This window comes from Peromyscus californicus, unplaced genomic scaffold (genome assembly GCF_007827085.1).
Source record: "Peromyscus californicus insignis strain IS unplaced genomic scaffold, ASM782708v3 Scaffold_3__1_contigs__length_106647218, whole genome shotgun sequence".
NCBI lineage: Eukaryota > Metazoa > Chordata > Mammalia > Rodentia > Cricetidae > Peromyscus > Peromyscus californicus.
Window position 1 is genome coordinate 39,722,032 of NW_026294551.1, and position 22,336 is coordinate 39,744,367.

The 22,336-nt window shown below is 45.7% G+C and overlaps 1 protein-coding gene and 2 pseudogenes across 1 annotated transcript; 2 read left to right on the top strand and 1 right to left on the bottom strand.

Moving 5' to 3' along the window:
- Positions 1 to 4,143: 4,143 nt before the first annotated feature.
- LOC128122665 (E3 ubiquitin-protein ligase RBBP6-like) lies at positions 4,144 to 6,227 on the top strand. The gene has a single exon (XM_052758301.1). The coding sequence runs from the start codon at positions 4,144 to 4,146 to the stop codon at positions 6,205 to 6,207; it is 2,064 nt and encodes a 687-aa protein (XP_052614261.1). The 3' UTR covers positions 6,208 to 6,227.
- A 1,601-nt stretch (positions 6,228 to 7,828) lies between these two features.
- Positions 7,829 to 19,072, top strand: LOC128122549 (E3 ubiquitin-protein ligase RBBP6-like; annotated as a pseudogene).
- Positions 19,073 to 19,458: 386 nt separating this feature from the next.
- Positions 19,459 to 20,573, bottom strand: LOC128122550 (ribonuclease SLFN12-like; annotated as a pseudogene).
- Positions 20,574 to 22,336: the final 1,763 nt, after the last annotated feature.

Consider the following 22,336-nt stretch of genomic DNA (forward strand, 5'->3'; position numbering starts at 1 on the left):
CGGCCTTCCCAATGCAGAAAGTGGCAAGATTACTGACGGACCCACAGACCTATGCCCGCGGTTCTCCCGGGTTCTTCTTCACAGTCTTTCAGACACAGACTTGACAACACCCACCACAAAGAGGTGTCCGCCCCCCACACACACACTCTTCTTATATCTAGTTCATTCTGCCTGGCGCCTCTCCCTGAGATGACATGCATGACTGAGGGGAGGGGGCCAGAGCTCTCCCTGGATGTGGATCGGGGAAGACACGTTCGGAATCACTTACTGGGTGGATTGAGGCTTGGAAAATGGGCTTTTGGAATTCCAGCTCCTTAGCTGTAACTATTGCTGTGTTTTTGGGGTTTTTTTTTGCCCTTTCCCCCACTCTTTATTTCATTTCTTTTTGTACCTGTTGTTGGAATTTCTAACGGTCTTATAATAAAAAAAACCCTGAACCAGATATTAGGGTGAAAGCTGAAAGATCAGAGAAGCAGAGCAAGCCACAGCTACCTCATCTCCACAACTCCTCAGCCGATCCTGTTTCCACGAATTCTCAGACTGAAAGTCTCTGAGTTCTCACCCTAAAGGGTCTCAGTTGAACTACTTTATTCCCTGTTTCCTCATGCCTTATATACCTTTCTCCGCCCTGCCATCACTTCCTGGGATTAAAGGTGTGCGTGCTTCCCAGTACTGGGATTAAAGGTGTGTGCCACCACTGCCTGGCTCTGTTTCCAGTGTGGCCTTGAACTCACAGAGATCCAGTCAGATCTCTGCCTCTGGAGTGATAGGATTAAGGGTGTGTGCCACCACTGCCTGACCTCGGTGTCTAACGTAGTGGCTGGCTCTGTTCTCTGATTAGGGTACACAATGTATCACCACATGTATGTCTTGTTTTAACGTGCAATCTCTAGTCTATGAAGCCCAGACTGACCTGGAATTTTCGGTGATCCTCCCTTCTGAGCCTGGCCCAGCAGCCAGGTTCCTCTCTTTTATATTTTGAGACAGGGTCTCTCTGTGTAGCCATTGCTATCCCAGAGTTTACATTGTTGATCAGGCTGGCCTCAAACTCACACATGCACCTGACCCTGCCACCCTCAAGGTGTGGGCCACCACAACTGGCAGAGTTCCTTTCTTTTTAAAAACAGACCAAACCTCACTTTGGGTTGAGCTTTACGGCACAGACCTGTAATTAATTCCATAGGCTGATCCATAGGAGGAGCCAGCAGGAAGAAGGGACCCATTGGAGTGAAAGGATTTCCCTGAAGCACAGATCAAGTCAGATTCATTCTCTGTAGAAGGGAGAGAGCTGCTGGGGAAGGAAAGTGAGAGTGCAGCAAGGAGAGGCTTCCAGACAGACTTCTCTGCTGTGCCATCGCTGTGGCACAGAATGTAGTGGGTTTGCCGAAGTTCATCGTCAGTATACTCAGACAAAACGTTTGGGCAAAGGTGCTATCTGCATGCCCTGGTGTGGTTGGTGCTTGTGGTGTTTTCAGACAGATCTCACTGTGGTGTTCCCTGGTGGCCTGGACTCAGGATCCACATGATCACCTTGCCTTTGTCTACCACATAGCTTGAATTATAAAGACTTGTGCCCCTTTGCTTTTTAAATGGACATAATCCCTGAGGTGTAGATATTGCTGCATTTTGCAGCTTTTCTTTTGTTTAACTTTTTTTTTTTTTTTTTGAGACAGGATTTCTCTGTGTAACCTTGATTGTCCAGGAACTTGCTCTGTAGACCAGGCTGGCCTAGAACTCTCAGAGTCAACTTGCCTCTTTCTCCTGATTAAAGGCATCTGCTACCACCACTCAGCTTTTGCATTTTTTCAGCACCATATCTTCAAAGGCATCTAGGAAAACAGTATCCACCTAAATCATTCTGAAGTTGAACCTAGGTATAACTTAACTGGTTTCCTTTCACAGTAAGACCATAACAAGTCCTAGAAATTGACAACTTGGTTTTTTTCCCCTCTCATTTCAGTATAAAGAATGAACAGAGCCAGCCAGAGTGCTCAGTGGGTAAAGGAGCTTAGAGTCAAGCCTGATGATTGAATTTGATTCCTGAGACCCACATGGTATAAGGAGGACACGGACTCCTCCAAATTGTTCTCTGGCCTCAAGGTGTGCCATGGCAAACACATAGATATTTGAACACACATTCAAATAATAATATAGAAGTGATTTAAAAAAATAAATAGGTTCAAATGTGGTGGTACGCACCTGCAATTCTGGCACCTAGGACATAAAAGTGGGAAAGGATTTGAAGGCCAAGCTTAGTTACATATTGAGTTTTATGCATAGGACATTTAAAAAAAGTGAACACATAAAAATTACCCAAAAAAAGCAAAAGAGAATAGGGTTGGAATATGCAGACAACATCACCACCTTACTTTGTCATACATTAAAGAAGAATCCTTGGAAATCCTTCCACTGATGAATGGAAACTGAAAACATACCACACAGAAGTGGGGAAGAGAATTGAGTCTACAGATGCTGGGAGAGTGGGGAGGAAGAGGGATAGAAAACGGATGGGTGTGGAGTATGGAGACCTTGTTGGGAAGAAGTTCTAGTTTCCGGTATCACTTGTGGCTGCAATGAACAATTTAGTAAACATTTCAATATACCTAGCTAGAAGAGGAGTATGAAGGTTGACAACATGAGGTTTAAAGTGATGAATATGATAACTACTCTCATTATACATTATATTCATATATTGAAATATCACATTAAACCCAAAATTGTGCAGTTATTTAATGTCAGTTAAGCATAAAAGCACACAGGGAGCGGGGGCATTGAATCCAAGCACAGAGGCAGAGCAAGACAGATATCTAAGTTCAGGCCAATTGATCCACATTGAGAGTTCCAGGACAGTCAGGACTACAGAGAGACTCTGCATCAAAATAAATGAATAAATAAATAAATAAATAAATAGAATTAAAGCAAACAACTTATATCTCATCAGTTTAGAGACAGAGACAAATTGATCTGAGAGAGTTCAGTAACACCCTGGGAACAAAAGACCACGTAATATGACAGGGTAACAAAAATAAATTTTAAAAATTAGGAGACCTGGAGGTTTTCCTAGGAAATATGGTTAGATTTCAGGGGAAGCATTAAGAGTATTAAATATCTAGCCATAGAAGAAAAAGGAAGACAAATACTAAAAGCGAGATGAGATTCCTAGAACCTCACATATTGATGAAAGTTTATTAATTTATTTTATCAAAAAGAGTATCATGTTGCCGGGTCTCTAATTCCTATGTAGGGGAAGAAGACTGTGGTGATATTCTGTTTCTGCCCCAATCAAAAAAGCTTGCCTGAAGATCAGAGGGCAGATCCAGTCACTAGTTCAGCACAGAGGCCAGGGACTGTTGGCACCTAACTCTAAGCCCAGCACTTGGGAGGAGGAAGCAGGAAGATCAGGGTGGGGTCGGGCCACACCCTTAATCCCAGCCCTGGGGAGGTGGAGACAGGTATATAAGGCAGATGGAGACAGGATCTCAGCTTATTCAGTCTGAGGATTCCTAGAGACGGGATCTCCCCCTTTCAGCTGAGGCATTGAAAAGGTAGGTGAGAGTTGGCTGTGGATTGCCTCTTGGTCTCTCTGAACTTCGGGCATTTAGTGTCTGTGATATCTGGCTCTGGGTTTTTACTGTTGAAACCATTTAGAACTGGTGCTACAGCTGGTGCCCAGTGTGGGGCAAGAAGCCAGGACCCCAAGGTAAGAGTCTCTCGCTCTACCCCACGAGCGAGCTAGCTCTCTTCTGAGGCAGCATCTTTGAAGACAGGAGTTCAATCAAGGTCCCGGGGTGGACTTGAGAGCCAGCTGCAAACGCCAGGGTTCAGAGCGGCGCCCAGCCCACAGAATCCTCTGCCACCATGCCCTGTGTGCACTATAAATTTTCCTCTAAACTCAGCTATGACATGATCGTCTTTGATGGGCTCCATATCTCCCTCTGCGACTTAAAGAAGCAGATTATGGGCAGAGAAAAGCTGAAAGCTGCCAATAGCGATCTGCGGATCTACAACGCAGAGACTGAAGAAGAATATACTGATGACAGTGCGCCAGTTCCTAAATACTCATGTGTGATTGTCAGAAGAGTTCCTAGTGGAGGCGTTAAGTCGGCAAGGAAGACGCACGCTCTATGTGGAACTGAACCAGCGATGGGAACCACAGAGGCAACCGATGACTCTTGTGCATCTATTTCTCTGGCCCAGCTGACAGAGACTGTCAATCTGGCTGAAGCCAATGCTTCGGAGGAAGATAAAATCAAAGCGATGATGTTGCAATGTGGCCGTGAATACGACCCAATCGGTTCCGTGAAGAAACCTCTGGGTCCACCACCTCCGTCTTATACCTGTTTTCGTTGTGGTGTCCCTGGTCATCATATTAAGAGTTGCCCAACAAACGGGGATAAGAACTTTGAATGTGGCCGGAGAATCAGAAGGAGCACTGGAATTCCTACCAGTTTTCTGACTGAGGTGAAAGATGCTCACACGAAGGGTGCAATGCTCACGAGCACTGGAAAATACGCAATCCCAACCCTAGATGCAGAGGCCTATGGGATCGGGAAGAAAGAGAAGCCACCCTTCTTACCAGATGAACAGTCGTCGTTGTCGTCATCTTCATCATCATCTTCACCAGAAGAAGAAAATCCTGTTCCGGAGGAGCTCCTGTGCCTCATCTGCAAGGACATCATGGTGGATGCTGCTATCATCCCCTGCTGTGGAAACAGTTACTGTGACGAATGCATTAGGACAGCACTCCTGGAATCAGATGAACATAGGTGTCCAACATGTCGTCAGAACGATGTTTCTCCGGATGCTTTAACTGCCAACCAGTGTCTAAGACAGGCTGTTAAGAACTTCGGAAATGGAACTGGCTATACCAAAGGACCTGGCAAACGCTTCCCTCCACCCCCACCCCCAATACCACCACCGAGACCGCTGATTCAGAGGAGCCGGCAGCCTCTGGTGGGAACTCGGGTAGGGAGACAGCAGGATCCTCTGCGGATCCCAGTGACATCTTCCTCAGCACTCCCAGCTCCCTCTGTATCTTTGTTAATTTCAAGTCCGCCCCCCTTGGCTCCCTCTTTGCCTGGAACTGCATCCTCTGTCCCAGCTCCGGTACCTGATTTGACGGCCACAGTGTCCGTAGCAGTCCATTCGGAAAAGTCAGATGGCCCTTTGCGGGATTCGGCTGATCAATTATCGCCAGCTGCAGCGGTGGAACCAGAACATTCCAAGGGAGCCTCCTGGGTTGCAACTGCTGCTCTTACTGAGGAAAAGGGTCACGAGGTGCCTGTCCTTGCAACTCCGTCTCGCTTGGCACAGTCATCATTGCAGGGCCAGGGGATCCCCACAACTGGTCCGGTCAGCCAAAATGCTGCTGCTCCTGCAGGTGGTGGACCACCAGGTTGGGGACATTTCAGGGAGCTTGGCTACCCGGTTCCTCCACCACAGCCAGTCAGAAGAGGGGAAGGAAGTTGTTACAGGAGCACAGAGCGCCACAGGCCACAGCACAGCCCAAGATCCCAGAGGGCTCAAGGCCCATCCCTGGCAGCAACTCCAGTCTCTGTGCCCCTTCCTCCAGGTGTCCCTCCCCCACACTTCTCTCCTGGCTTCCCTCCTGAGCAGCCCCCGACTTCAGGATATAGTGTCCCTTGCCCAGGGTTTCCACCAGCTCCTGCCACTCTATGGAAACCTTTGGTATGGTCGTCAGGAGTGCAGACTGCTCACCCAAACCCCATGCCTCCAACACCAACACGGCTTTTGTCCAGGGAAGAATTCTATAGAGAGCAACGACGACTGAGGGAAGAGGAGAAGAAGAAGTCCAGGCTAGATGAGTTCACCAATGGCTTTCTTGAGGCGTTGTCGGGGTGTGAAAAGATTCAGAGGAAGCCAGGGCACTCCTTTTCCAGGTCTAAATCTCCCTGGACTGGTTCATCGGATTCCAGAAGTCCCTTTGCTTCTTCCTCAAAGTCAAGATCTGGCTCCACACGGTCAAGCTCTTCCTCTGGATCCTGCAGCCGCCCACACTCTGGCTTCTCTTCACCATCACCTCGGTACCCCAGGAGAGGCAGAGGCGAGAGCCGTCCTCACGGTTCAGGGGCCAGGTCTCGACGATGTCATGGATCTAGGTCAAGGTCCCCTCCACACAGACGTTATCGTTCACGCTCAAGATCTCCTCAGAGAAGGTCCACTCCCTGTGACATCCAAACCTATTAAGGGCAGAGCGTTTTCGTCGAACTTAGAGACCACTTTGAGAAAGAACGCTCCCGGGAATGGGAGGGGAAATGCCTACCCACAGTGGTACAACAAGGACTACCGAGGGGATGCTGTGGGGGCACAGGCTTGACCCTCAGCTACCAGAGAAGACTTGTCTCCATAGAGACTTTCACCTCTTAATATCAGCAATTCACCCTTCCCAAGGGAGCCCAGAGAACACTGTGCTCCTGGACAAAGTCATAGACACAGAAATCGAGGAGACAACTATCCAGGAAAGCTTTCCATGCAGAGAGAGTCACAATCGCAGAGATAACATCAAATGGAAAAGGGACGTGTCTGCTATAGCCAAGAAAGAAAATGTTTTCAAACCTTCTAAAGGACCCTGAGAACAGGTGGATGGGGAGCGTGAAAACCTCTCCTAGGTCTGAACCTCCCCTTCCAAAAGCCAAAGAGCAGGCTGCAAAGACTGACTCTATGAAACTCTGATCTTGGAGTTAGCTGTATTGGGAGTGATGGCAGGATATCCTTGAGACCAGTTTCTTGGACTGGGTGTCTTGAGGGCAGCACCTAGCCTAGCATCTGATACTGTCTATTTTAACAAAAATATTGTTAAAAGAGGGCAAGGGAACGTGATCCTATCAGCTTGAGAGATGGAAAAATAAAAATAAAAGGTTCCTAAACATCTCATGACCCCAGTGTATTGATTTGTTTGCTTGTGTTTTCATTTTTGCTTATTTCCACTCCTTTTTGATATTTGATCCACACGGCAAGTTCTGCAGTCAACGTTATATCCTATGCGGCTGCTTCTTCCATTTGACTTTTTGTAAAGCATTGCCACAGTGGTATTGTGCCTGATTGGTCACATCTGCCTTTAGTTCTACTTTTTGCGTATCCTAGAAGTAGAGCTTTGAAATGGTAAATTCTTGTGTGTGTGTGTGTGTGTGTGTGTGTGTGTGTGTGTGTGTGTGTGTGTGTCTTGGGTAGCCTGGTCTCTAACTCCTCTGTAGTTGGGGGTGAGTGTGGTGATATTTTGTTTGTGCCCCAATCAAAAAAGCTTGCCTGAAGATCAGAGGGCAGATCCAGTCACTAGTTCAGCACAGAGGCCAGGGACTGTTGGCACCTAACTCTAAGCCCAGCACTTGGGAGGAGGAAGCAGGAAGATCAGGGTGGGGTTGGGCCACACCCTTAATCCCAGCCCTGGGGAGGTGGAGACAGGTATATAAGGCAGATGGAGACAGGATCTCAGCTCATTCAGTCTGAGGATTCCTAGAGACGGGATCTCCCCCTTTCAGCTGAGGCATTGAAAAGGTAGGTGAGAGTTGGCTGTGGATTGCCTCTTGGTCTCTCTGAACTTTGGGCATTTAGCGTCTGTGATATCTGGCTCTGGGTTTTTACTGTTGAAACCATTTAGAACTGGTGCTACAGCTGGTGCCCAGTGTGGGGCAAGAACCCAGGACCCCAAGATAAGAGTCTCTCGCTCTACCCCACGAGCGAGCTAGCTCTCTTGTGAGGCAGCATCTTTGAAGACAGGAGTTCAATCAAGGTCCCGGGGTGGACTTGAGAGCCAGCTGCAAACGCCAGGGTTCAGAGCGGCGCCCAGCCCACAGAATCCTCTGCCACCATGCCCTGTGTGCACTACAAATTTTCCTCTAAACTCAGCTATGACATGATCGTCTTTGATGGGCTCCATATCTCCCTCTGCGACTTAAAGAAGCAGATTATGGGCAGAGAAAAGCTGAAGGGTGCCAATAGCGATCTGCGGATCTTCAACGCAGAGACTGAAGAAGAATATACTGATGACAGTGCGCCAGTTCCTAAATACTCTTCTGTGATTGTCAGAAGAGTTCCTAGTGGAGGCGTTAAGTCGGCAAGGAAGACACCCGCTCTATGTAGAACTGAACCAGCGATGGGAACCACACAGGCAACCGTCGACTCTTGTGCATCTATTTCTCTGGCCCAGCTGACAGAGACTGCCAATCTGGCTGAAGCCAATGCTTCGGAGGAAGATAAAATCAAAGCGATGATGTTGCAATGTGGCCGTGAATACGACCCAATCGGTTCCGTGAGGAAACCTCTGGGTCCACCACCTCCATCTTCTACCTGTTTTCGTTGTGGTGTCCCTGGTCATCATATTAAGAGTTGCCCAACAAACGGGGATAAGAACTTTGAATGTGGCCGGAGAATCAGAAGGAGCACTGGAATTCCTACCAGTTTTCTGACTGAGGTGAAAGATGCTCACACGAAGGGTGCATTGCTCACGAGCACTGGAAAATAGGCAATCCAAACCCTAGATGCAGAGGCCTATGGGATCGGGAAGAATGAGAAGCCACCCTTCTTACCAGATGAACGGTCGTCGTTGTCGTCATCTTCATCATCATCTTCACCAGAAGAAGAAAATCCTGTTCCGGAGGAGCTCCTGTGCCTCATCTGCAAGGACATCATGGTGGATGCTGCTATCATCCCCTGCTGTGGAAACAGTTACTGTGACGAATGCATTAGGACAGCACTCCTGGAATCAGATGAACATAGGTGTCCAACATGTCGTCAGAACGATGTTTCTCCGGATGCTTTAACTGCCAACCAGTGTTTAAGACAGGCTGTTAATAACTTTGGAAATGGAACTGGCTATACCAAAGGACCTGGCAAACACTTCCCTCCACCCCCACCCCCAATACCACCACCGAGACCGCTGATTCAGAGCAGCCCGCAGCCTCTGGTGGGAACTCGGGTAGGGAGACAGCAGGATCCTCTGCGGATCCCAGTGACATCTTCCTCAGCACTCCCAGCTCCCTCTGTATGTTGGTTAACTTCAAGTCCGCCCCCCTTGGCTCCCTCTTTGCCTGGAACTGCATCCTCTGTGCCAGCTCCGGTACCTGATTTGACTGCCACAGTGTCTGTACCAGTCCATTCGGAAAAGTCAGATGGCCCTTTGCGGGATTCGGCTTATCAATTATCGCCAGCTGCAGCGGTGGAACCAGAACATTCCAAGGGAGCCTCCTGGGTTGCAACTGCTGCTCTTACTGAGGAAAAGGGTCACGAGGTGCCTGTCCTTGCAACTCCGTCTCGCTTGGCACAGTCATCATTGCAGGGCCAGGGGATCCCCACAACTGGTCCGGTCAGCCAAAATGCTGCTGCTCCTGCAGGTGGTGGACCACCAGGTTGGGGACATTTCAGGGAGCTTGGCTACCCGGTTCCTCCACCACAGCCAGTCAGAAGAGGGGAAGGAAGTTGTTACAGGAGCACAGAGCGCCACAGGCCACAGCACAGCCCAAGATCCCAGAGGGCTCAAGGCCCATCCCTGGCAGCAACTCCAGTCTCTGTGCCCCTTCCTCCAGGTGTCCCTCCCCCACACTTCTCTCCTGGCTTCCCTCCTGAGCAGCCCCAGTCTTCAGGATATAGTGTCCCTTGCCCAGGGTTTCCACCAGCTCCTGCCACTCTATGGAAACCTTTGGTATGGTCGTCAGGAGTGCAGACTGCTCACCCAAACCCCATGCCTCCAACACCAACACGGCTTTTGTCCAGGGAAGAATTCTATAGAGAGCAACGACGACTGAGGGAAGAGGAGAAGAAGAAGTCCAGGCTAGATGAGTTCACCAATGGCTTTCTTGAGGCGTTGTCGGGGTGTGAAAAGATTCAGAGGAAGCCAGGGCACTCCTTTTCCAGGTCTAAATCTCCCTGGACTGGTTCATGGGATTCAAGAAGTCCCTTTGCTTCTTCCTCAAAGTCAAGATCTGGCTCCACACGGTCAAGCTCTTCCTCTGGATCCTGCAGCCGCCCACACTCTGGCTTCTCTTCACCATCACCTCGGTACCCCAGGAGAGGCAGAGGCGAGAGCCGTCCTCACGGTTCAGGGGCCAGGTCTCGACGATGTCATGGTTCTAGGTCAAGGTCCCCTCCATACAGACGTTATCGTTCACGCTCAAGATCTCCTCAGAGAAGGTCCACTCCCTGTGACATCCAAACCTATTAAGGGCAGAGCGTTTTCGTCGAACTTAGAGACCACTTTGAGAAAGAACGCTCCCGGGAATGGGAGGGGAAATGCCTACCCACAGTGGTACAACAAGGACTACCGAGGGGATGCTGTGGGGGCACAGGCTTGACCCTCAGCTACCAGAGAAGGCTTGTCTCCATAGAGACTTTCACCTCTTAATATCAGCAATTCACCCTTCCCAAGGGAGCCCAGAGAACACTGTGCTCCTGGACAAAGTCATAGACACAGAAATCGAGGAGACAACTATCCAGGAAAGCTTTCCATGCAGAGAGAGTCACAATCGCAGAGATAACATCAAATGGAAAAGGGACGTGTCTGCTATAGCCAAGAAAGAAAATGTTTTCAAACCTTCTAAAGGACCCTGAGAGCAGGTGGATGGGGAGCGTGAAAACCTCTCCTAGGTCTGAACCTCCCCTTCCAAAAGCCAAAGAGCAGGCTGCAAAGACTGACTCTATGAAACTCTGATCTTGGAGCTAGCTGTATTGGGAGTGATGGCAGGATATCCTTGAGACCAGTTTCTTGGACTGGGTGTCTTGAGGGCAGCACCTAGCCTAGCATCTGATACTGTCTATTTTAACAAAAATATTGTTAAAAGAGGGCAAGGGAACGTGATCCTATCAGCTTGAGAGATGGAAAAATAAAAATAAAAAGCTCCTAAACATCTCATGACCCCAGTGTATTGTTTTGTTTGCTTGTGTTTTCATTTTTGCTTATTTCCACTCCTTTTTAATATTTGATCCACACGGCAAGTTCTGCAGTCAACTTTATATCCTATGCGGCTGCTTCTTCCATTTGACTTTTTGTAAAGCATTGCCACAGTGGTATTGTGCCTGATTGGTCACATCTGCCTTTAGTTGTTCCAATTGTGTATCCTAGCAGTAGAGCTAGATATCAAAAATTCTTTTTTAAATAAGAGTTTTATATATGCTGGTGTCTAACTCCTTTGTTGCTGAAGATGAGTGTGTGAACACCAACTTAAAAAACCCTAGTTGAGGCTCCCACTATTGACTCTGTAAATCTTCAGAAGAATGACAACATCACTGGAGGTCCCAGAGAAACCCACTCTAAATCTGGGATGGACTTCCGGAGTCAAAGCCAGTCAAGAAGGAACTATTGAAAACGGACTGTTCCAAGGGCATGAAGTTAGGAAAGCCACCCAATAAGGAAGAATAAGCTAAGAAGCCTGAGACACATCATCTACTTGGTGGCAAGAAAAACAAAGAAAGACAAAAACTAAACAAAAGAATTTTGAGTCATCGTCCATGAAAATTTCTGAAGTAGAACGAGCTGAAATAGTGAAACTGTCCCCAAAACAGAAAATAGAAGGTGATGTTAAAAAACTAGAAAGGACCCCAGAAAAGGACATGCTTGTATCATCAACTGCCCTAGCCAAAACCATCAAACTCAACAGAGAAACTGGGAAAAAAAATTGGAAGTGCAGAAAATACATCTACTTCGAAGGAACCCTCTGAAGAGGTGCAGTCAATGTGTAGCAAAATTAAAGAGGAAAACGTCAAGGGAAAGGCCAAGGGGAAAGTAGCTGGGACTGAAGGCTCCAGCTCTACGTTTTTGGATTACACCAGTACAAGCAAGCTCAACTGGAGGCAGTCCTGTGTGAAAATCTGAAGACAATACAGATACAGAGAGAATAGTCATTAAACCTATGGAGGAGTAGATCCATGATAATACAGCTCCTGCTGAAGATGTTATAATTATCCAGGATCCTCAATCTGAATGGGATCAAGATGACTTCAATTCTGAAGAAGAAGATATGAAAACCACAGAACCTATACACAGTTTATATATTATAAACCGTACACAGTTTATATATTATAAACTATACACAGTTTATATATTATAAAATTGATTACTACTAGGCCATCATATCTAGTCAAGTACACTTAGAAAAAACGTGAGCAGTCAGAGAAAATACAGAAGCTCACAAAAAAGGTGACCCATGAGGTCAGAAGCTCAACAGTCTCTGTGTCCAGTGAGATGGAGAGAACCAAAGACAGGGATCACTCAGTGCTAGAAATGGAAATCTCTGACAAGAGGAAGAGCAGCACCTTGCCAGAGATGGAAAGCACCAAGGAATGTCTGAGTGAACAGGGAAATTCTAAGACTCTGTCTCAGACTTCTAAAGAGCCTAGGACCTCAGCTAAGCATGAATCCCTTCATGGTTCCTCCAAGAAAGACTTCACTCCCAGTAGAGACAAGAAAATGGACTGTGACAGCGGAGAGGATTGCCATTCAGAGCAGAGATGGGAGAAGGGAGTTAGCAAGAAGGAAGGACTCCCTCCTGGAGTAAACATTCCTCAGCTGGACAGAAAAGTGAGCCAAGAGAGAAAGAGATTTGCCTTAAAAGGGGACAGAGTCCAAAAAAAGTAATTTTACTCCCCCAAGAGACAAAAAGCCTCATGGTCATCAAGCCACCTATGATACCAAATGGTTACGTGAAGAAGCAAAGTCTGTATATATTCTTATATTCGTTCTAAATAAATTATTTTTGTATTAGACCAAAAAGCAGAAATGTGATATTTTGTTTGTACTCTGACAAATAAAGCTTGCCTGAGGTTTCAGGCCACCCTGGGCTATATGAGATTGAACCAGTCTAAAAGGGAAACAGAGCTAGGCAGTGGTGGTAGCTCACACCTTATTCCCAGCTCTAGGGAGCTGGAGAAAGAAATATAAGACGGGTGGAGACAGGATCTCACTCCAGTCAGTCTGAGTATTCACAGAAACAGGATCTCCCCCTTTCAGCTGAGGAGTTGGCAAGGGGAGAGGTAGCTGTGACTTGCTCCTTTGTCTCTCTGATCTTTCAGCATTTCCTCTGATATCTGGCTCTGGGTTTTTACTATTAAAAGAAAGTAGAATTTTAGTGACAGTTGACCTTGAACTTGTACTCCAGAAGTGGAGGCAGGAGGATGAGGAGTTCTAGCCCATCCTTGGCTATAGTTATTTGGAGGCTGGCACAGGCTAAATGAGATCTTGTCTCACACACATAAACAAAAGAAGTGAAGTACACATCAGACAGTGACCCAGGATCTTGAGGGTGGTGAGCAGTGCTTGATGCTTTTGCAGAGGACCTGGGTTCGGTTCCAGCACCCACTGGATGTCTCACAACCATCTCTAAGTTCAGTTCCAGGGTATCTGATACTCTCTTCTGGCCCCCAGAGGTTCCTGCATATACATGGTCACACAAACCCATGCATGCAAACACATATATACACAAATTAAAAATTCAATCTTTTATAAATTATATTAAAATTTTTTATTTTGTGTAGGGTTGGGGATCATGCCATGTGCTGTGGAGTTCAGAGGACAACTTGTAACACACATTACCAGTTTCTACCTTGTAAGTCCCAAAGGAAAATGGAATTCAGGTGTGGGCTTGGTGGCAGGCACCTTTAAACCCAGAGCCATCTTACAGGCAAAGCAATAAATAAATACATCTTGAAAAAAACAAAGAAGAGAAGAAAGGGGATGTCTGGGCCTGGTGACAATCACTTTTTAATCCAGGCACCCAGGAAGTAGAGGCAGGCAGATCATTGAGTTAAGGCCCCCTGGTCAACACAGTAAGACTCTGTTTCTTTGTGGTTTTTTTTATTTTTTTATTTTTCTGTCGGCCATCCCCTGGCGGTGGATGGGTCCTGCAGAGGGTGTAAGGAGTCAGTGGGAGAAGGAAGTGAGCTAGGCAATGGTGGTCGGGAGAATCTTGCAGCCTGACTGACTAGCAGCCAGAGTGTTTCTTTATTTATATAGAATTTAGTTAGCAGGGATACATTCATGGTGTTCCATTATATGGATCATATCGTTTTTGTTTTTGGACATGTGTTTTACTTCCTTTTGCTCATCTTTTAGTCATTATTAATAAACTATGACAGAACAGAGTTATCATTTTCAATCATTTTCCCTCAAGTTTTGACATCATTAATAAAGAGTTATCATTCTTACTCATTAACCCAATAACCCAATTTTTGAGAATCTAGAGGCATATGACAGCCTGTGCTCAGGCCGGTTGTTTTTTTGCTTTAAGGACATTAGACCAAAACAAAATCTTTAACCACCCTGGGCATTTTGCCATGTCCCAAGCAGTGTATTATTAACTCTTAGTGGTCAGAGTGGCCAGGAAAAATCCTCAGGCCAAAACTGCTGCAGTTATTATTTAAATTCTGGCATAATACAATCAATATTCGCATTTATATCGTTATAGAATTTGTCTATATGTCTAATCCTGGCATTCTGTTGTTCCTTGGTCATATGACATTATAGTGGCTCTACATGAGCTAACTTCTAAGAGAGGGAAGTCCTGACACCTCATACGGTTATCATCTTTCCACTCTATACTTTACTTATCAATATATCTCTATGTAGGGCAGAGTTGTATGTCACGTAATTGTCTGAGTGTACAGTGGGAAGAGCCTTATAATCTGAACTGTGGACAATTCCTCTAGCCCACTGAATCTTGTTGACCTTTTTAATTTTACTTTGTTTTGAATATCTTGTTCCTGAGTAAGTACAGGGACAAATGTTTCAAGAATGTCTCATAGCCTCATAAAGAGACTTCTGGCTTCTTCTTTATTGGTCACAACCTCCAAGGCATAAGAAAGACCTTCAAGTAGATAAAGATATCTCCCTCCAAGTGTGTGTGTGTGTGGGGGGGGAGATAGTATGTTCAGGACTTTCCTGGATAAGCTTAGAAGCAGCATTCCTGGGAGAAGGCATAAATGATTTATAAGGAATTTCCCATCAATCCAATATCCTCAAATTGTACACATATTAAAATTACCCCAAGTATGTAACAGGTAGAGATGAAAACCAATGGTGGCATGGCAGCCATCATGTGGCTCGGCTTTGCTGGATCTTTGTCAAGCAGCTGTGCTGGCTTTATGACTTCTGCCATTCCATTTAGTTATGGCTGTGCCATTTTTCTTTTTCTCTGGGGTGGGGTTCAAGACATGGTTTATCTGTGTAGCCCTGGCTGTCCTGGAACTCTGTAGACCAGGCTGGCCTCCAACTCACATAGATCCATCTGCCTCTGGCCCCTGACTGCTAGCATTAAACTCATGTGCTTAGACTGCTCAGCCTGGAGAGCCTTTTTCAATCTAGTAAAGTTGAGTCTATAAATTCTAAAACCTATGACTCCTCCGTGACATAGTCCTAGACATAGGCCCGGTCAAGCGTAGTTATCCTACAAGAAACTACTAATATTCCTGTAGGCCTGGTTCATGAGCCCTCTACTTCAATGTCCTCTCAGCAAGGTGTTTGATTCTCCTAGAGGTTCGTAAGGACCCAATGTCCTGCACTGTTTATTCTTGATTTCTAGCAAGGTGGCGAGGAGGAGTGACCTGAGTAAGATCCTTGAAAATCTCCAGGACACCATCTAATCCTGCAGAGTCCATGGCTGTAACCCTCAGAATATAACCTTATCATTTAGAAAATGAGACTTACAGTAGAACTGTCTGCCTGTTAGGAATTATTTTCCCACTAGGCAGCAATATAGACCTGGACTTTGTTGGGACTCACCCTTGTTGCATTTATTCTTGAATGCCCTGCTCTTTTCAGGATGCAGTTATTAGTTTCAGCCACTGGGTGGCACAAACTCACTTGTTACTAAGTGGCACCAAATGAAGGAAGGTTGGGGAAGAACAGATTTATTTACCTGATATTCCAGTGGACATGTGAAGCTACATTTCCTAGAATCCAGGTCAGATTATTGAATAAGGAAAAGAAAAAGAGATGAAAAAGTGTTAGAAATTCCAGCATTTGGGAAATGATGCAAGGGGATAGTCACATATTCAAGGCCAGCCGGCTGAACTACATAGTAAGTTCCATGCCAGTCTGAGCTACAGAGTAAGACTTGATTACAAACAAAGATGTAATCCCTAAAAAAAAAAAAATACAAACATACACAGACACACACACACACACACACACACACACACACACACACACACACACACTCAGAGAGAGAGGGGGGTGGGAGACAGGAAAGATCCTATAAATATGTTCATCCATTAAGAGTACTTGCAGCTTTTCCATGGGACCAGAGTTCAGATTCTCACACACATTCTTGACTTTTCTAGGTGTGCATGCACATGCTTACAAACACACACACACACACACACACACACACACACACACACACACACACACAGCTAAATAAAAAGTGATACAAATAAATCTTTAAAAAATACATATTGTTCTTCCCCTTGCTCCTGCCACCTGCGGTGGGCGACAGAGCTGACCCTCCCCCTTACTGTCTGCAGCACATGGGAGAGGAGGCCCTGCACCTGGCCTGGGCAGCACAGTAGAGCTAACCCTGTTGACTGGATGCAGGTGAGGCAGCTGGAGAATGTGATGCAGAGAGATCTGCCCCACCCCTCCTCTGTAAAAAGGTGGTGGTGGGGAAAGATGCCCTGCTCCCCCTCCCCAGCTGTGGCTGGTGGGAGAGCTGGCACTGAGGTCATAAGAGTGCCAGAGCTGTCCCTACCCCCATGAGCTGCAGCACTCAGGCCCTTGCACTTCATCTGAGCAATGCAGTGGATGTGGCCTGGATGATGTAGGTGTGGGTGAGCTGACCCTGAGTGCATGAAAGCAGGAGCTCTGGCCTGCCCCTTGCTCATTGCTGCAAGAGGTGAACTAGCCAGGGCAGTGCTGGAGAGTTCACACTGGTCTTGAGGTCAGGGCACACTATGATCTACTGAAGCATGTAAAAGGGCTGGTCCTGCAGATCCAAAGCTGCAAGATCTCCATGACACAGGACAACAGGAATCCAAGAGGAGTCCAGTGAGGGCCCAGTATCCTTAGTGTCGCAGAAACCAGAGGCCTCGAGCCGGACCAATGACTCTTTGCAACGAACACTTGCAAGTAAGGAAATATGGATAAAACAGTTTACTACATAATTTACTGTGTCATACTACAGCTTCCAGATTCCATGATGAGATTTTCCCTTCTTTTTTTTTTTTTTTTTTTGATCCTTAAATTTTATTTTATCCTATTGGTGGGGGGGGGGGGTTGCAAAGGCAGAGGTCAGATATAAAGGGATAGGGAAATAAATGGAAATGAGATGCATGGTGTGAAAGATACAGTAAATAAAAAGAAAGTAAAAGAAATACTTCTTGGAATGAAGGAGAAGAGAAGGAACAAGAGATATAGAAATCTGAGAGGAAAGATGTAAAATGAGCTAAGTGTGGTAACTCTTGTCTATAATCCCAGCGCTTTGGAGCCTGAAGCAGGAATACCAATTATGACTTCTAGGCCAAGGTGGGCTACATACTTGAATTAAGTCTAGTCTGGGCTAGAGAAACCATCCTAAAAACAAACAAACAGACCAATAGAAAAGCAAAAACAATCCAAAGCTAGACTGAAGCTTAGTTGGTAGAATGATTGCAGAACTCTGCTTCATCTTCAGCACTGTGTAAACTGGGTGTGAGGGTCCACACCTGTGATCTCAGCACTCGGGAGGTAATGGCAAGTTCAAAGTCAGCCTCAACTCTATGGAACTATGTCTCGAAACCACAAATAAAATCTTGGAAGAGGGATGACTCAGTCCATAAAGTACATTCATGTAAAATCTGGGTGTAATAGTGTAAGCTTGTAATCACAGTGCTGGGGAGGTAGAGACAGGACTATCCCTGGGGCTCTCCTGCCAGAAAGCTTGGCCCAAGTAGTAAGCTTCAGGTTGGTGGGAATCTGTCAGGGACAAGGATAGAATCTCTAGTTAGTGGAAAAATACAGACCCCCATAAGACAGGGAACTAGATCATCTTACAGTCAGGTTGCCTAGCAACAGGACATTGAGGCAGAGCCCTTGACTCTGTTACCCTGTAAACATCCTATACAAACATCCTGTTAGCTTGCCCCACCTTATGCAGATGACAGCTTCTTGCTCCCCTCACCCTGCAGGAATTATATAAACCCTCTTGGAGAAAAATAAAGTGGCACCTTGATCAGAATCTAGACTTGGGGTATTTCCTTTGTATCTCCTGTCCCTATCACTCCGTCCTTAGGGTGGTCAAGAACCCATTGAAGCCCTGCAGGTGGGGCAGGAATCTCATGTCTCAAAGGAGATGGACAGCATTTCTAATGATGATACCGAGGTTCCTCTCATCTCCACAAACAGGTAATACATGCAAGTGCACACATACATACATTAAATAATAACAACAGATGAATATGAACTGAGAGATGAATTTGCTGAGTATGGTGGCACATGCATATAATGCCAGCACTTTTGAGGCAGAGGCAAGTGGATCTCTTTGAACTTGAGGCCAGCCTGATCTATATAATGATATCCTGTTCCAGGCCAGCCATAGCTACATAGTGAGACCCTGTCTCACAGTCTCAAAGTACTAGTAGCAATAATAATATAAAACGGAGAGATGAGTTCAAGCTTCACCAACAATTACACTATGGGTCCTCTTTGATTCACCTTGTCTGAAAACCAATAGCAGGTTGACGCTGGAAAGGCCTGAGTGCTTAAGGGGGTACTTCTCTTGCAGAGGACTTGAGTTTGGTTCCCAGAACGCATGTCAAGCAGGTTACAAGCTTTTGTAACTACAACTTCAGGAATACTGGATACCCCTGTCCTCTGTGAGCACTCTGCCCACATGGGCTCACACACAATTAAAAATAATAATAAATCTTAAACTAAAAAATCCAATAGCATTTTTTATATGAAAATGAAGATTACCCGATTCCCTTGTACAAACGGAGTCATGCAGCCATCTTGGTGCCTGGCACAGGTTGATATTCTCAGCTACTCATCTTCAATAGGCAGGAAGATCACAAGTTCAAAGGCAGCCTGGGCAAGTTAGACAGTATCTCAGAAAGTAAAAACAAAAAGGACTGGAGATGTGGAGCAGTGGTATAGCACCTGTGTGGTCCATACAAGGCCCTGGCAGCCATCCACATTATTGGGAAAAAAACAAAACCAAAAACTGAGTTTTGCCTCCCTTAACCATTCATTCAGTGATGGGACATCAATGCAAAATTTGAGTGTTTGCTACAAATATGATGTTTTATTAATGCAAAGTAATATAAAGATACACAATGATGGTATCTCATGTCTTTAATCTAAGCACTTGGGAAGCAAGGGAGGAAGATCTCTGTATGAGGCCACCCTGGTCAAAAGTTCTAGGACAGCCAGGACTACACACAGAGAAACCCTGACATGAGGAGTGTTGATGTTGCTCAAGTCCCAGAAAGCAATCTTCCAACCTCTTGAGTAAATGACAAGTGATTGTTAATCCCCCTTCCTCAAAATGGTGGTGCATCATCCACCTGCAGCTTGACCCATTCCTCAGAGATAAACCTCTTCACACAGCTGTCTTCCACGTGCCAGGAATCGGGCTCTGCAGCGAACACAGCACAGCAGAATCTCTCCACTCTGAGTGCACAGACATAGGAACACACAGCTCCAGGTCTGTGGACTTGGATGAATTTGCATGTGTACTTTATCTTCTCATGCTCCTCACAGAAGTGAGTGACAGGCAGCTGTTGGATTAATGCAAAGCAATATAAAGATACACAATGATGGTATCTCATGTCTTTAATCTAAGCACTTGGGAGGCAAGGGAGGAAGATCTCTGTGAGTATGAGGCCATTTCTTTATTACACGCTCTAGATGCACAAGATCGTTCCTCTCTGCTTCAAAACCAATGATTTGCTGTTTTTTCCCATTTAAACCAATGAACAAATATCCCCGACAGCGTTTGCAAGTTCAGAAACAGTTTTAGGGAGAATCTCTATCACCTTTTCTTTAGGGGACATTTTAACCTCTGCATGTTTTAATTTAGGGAAATAGAATGGCTCCTCCAGGGTCAACTTTCCTTGTTAAAAAACGGGTCAAGATGTTGTAGTTTGAATTCCTCAGAGTCAAATGATCCATGCAAACATTGTCTTGAACTTGATCTCAATTCATCCTTCATGGCTTTGAGGAATCAAACTACATACAGGTGCTTTCAGTTCAAGTGAGGATGACAAACTTCTCACATAAATATTAGATTTTAATGTAAGGACACGCTGACCAGAGATATCCCGGATCATGGTCTTACAAAAATTAAAAAGTAGCCTTTGTTCTCCCTGTAGTGTAGGTATTTATGAGGAAATGGAAGAATATTATGTACAGAACTTTCCAAATCCAGCCCTATTCCATCTCTGGTGAAGCTGTAATTGGAACTCTTCATGTGAGCCTTGACTAAGCCCCCTCCAGAATTCAGCAGATTACACACAGCCTCTAAGATATTTTGGACCTCTCTTTTTCTCAGTTGAGGATCTTTCGTTGACTTCCCATTCTTCTCTCTAAGTGTGATTTCTCCTTCAGATAGAACCAGTTCTTCATAGTCCATCTCCTGACCAACGACGATGCTCATTTTCCAAGCACTGCCTCTGCATCCCAGAAGATATTCTTTCCTGTAAAACAAACAGAGCCATTACAGTAGGACCTGAGCAGTCAGATCCAACTCTTTACAATACAGACACAGCAACACCACTGAGCTGCTCTGAATGAGTAAGTGTGAAAGTCAGACTTGATGTTTTCTTTAGGGGCTGTTGGACACATTTGCAACAGAATACAATAACTTGTGAGAGTAGTAAAATTTGCAATTTTTATCATGACTGTATATAATTTGTTTCTAATTGTTTGCAATTAAGAAACTTAATTGTGCTGTGCAAAGGTAGCATACCCCTTTAATCCTCGCAATTGGAATGCAGAAGCAGGTGGATCTTGTGAGTTCAAAGCCAGCCTGGTCTACAAAGTGAGTTCCGGGGCAATGAGGACTGTGCCAAGATCAATTCAGACTGGCCAAGTGTTCCAATAGGTCCCAGCTAAAAGAAAGCATTTGAAGACGCTGATGAAAGTCAGTTAAAGGAAAAAGTCTGGTCTCCCAGGAGATGAATAGCAAGGAAGCCAGACAGGTGTGATCACTCAAGTTAAAACGGAAAGCTTAATAATGGTGATAATGTGTTGTAACTCTGCAGAAAATATCCAGGAGGGAGTGTGTTCCCATTTGATGAGCGTTCTGCTTCATGGGAGGGGAATTAGTATGTGTTAGTGCCAATCACTACTTATTTCTACACAGGTGGGCTGCCCCAGATGTGAGTCCACTTTCCCTAAAGCCCTGCCAGAGACCTTCATCTCCATCCAAAAAACTGCAAGGAGTCAAGCATGGTGTTGGCCTTTGGAGCCTGATGTGGGCAATGTGAGCTTGAGGCAAGCAGAACACACACAGTGAATTGCAGGCCAGCCTGGGGTACACATCAAGACACTGTCTGCCACATCCTTCCTCTAAAATACTAAAGCAAAACCACAACCAAAGTAATCTGGATCTAAAGCAGCCTGTAGTGCCCAGAAGGGAGCAGTTTGAGTTCTGTCCAGTTAGAAGATGCAGACCTGCCCTGCAGTTCCTCATTCTCTCCCAGTTACTCCTGTCCAGCACCCTCCTTATCAGGACCTGTGTGCAGAAAATAGATGGCTCTTGTTTTCATGTCCATTCTGTTGGCCTGTGTCTTTTTATAGATGAATTGAGACCATTGATTAGAATGGATTTTAATGACCAGTGATTGCTAATTCCTGTATTTTTCTGGGGGTAGTGTTGTATGTTTCCCTTCTTTGGTATTTGTTGGTTTGGGACTATCTATTGCCTGTGTTTTCATGGGTGTATCTAACTTACTAAGGTTGGATTTTTTCTTCCAGTGCATTCTGTAGAGCGGGATTCGTGGAAAGATATTGTTTAAATCTGGTTTTATCATGGAATATTTTGTTTACTCTGTCTATGATGATTGAGAGTTTTGCTGGGTATAATAGTCTCTGTGTTTACTTGGTTGGGTCTGAATGGTTGTGGGACTGGCGGGTGGCAGAGATTTATCCTGACTGTGGGCCAGGCAGGAAAACTTAAGCTACAAATGGCGTCCAACGTGGTGGCAAGAGTTTCCACCTAAAACCTGAGAAAAAAGATTCTAAAACGGAGCTAAAAACAGTTCCTAGTTGTCTCTTTCAAGTTAGCGGCAGCCTGCCGGTTTGAGCTACTTGCGGGTTCCTGGCGTGCGTGCATGTTCGACCTGCAGTATGGTGGGAATGAGGCCTCTGCAAGTGGCACATTAAGCTGTGTGGTGGATTTAGCCTTTGCTAGTACAA

Excerpts from the sequence above, each read along its gene's own strand:
- LOC128122665 (XM_052758301.1), top strand. The coding sequence starts at position 4,144 with ATGGGAACCACAGAGGCAACCGATGACTCTTGTGCATCTATTTCTCTG.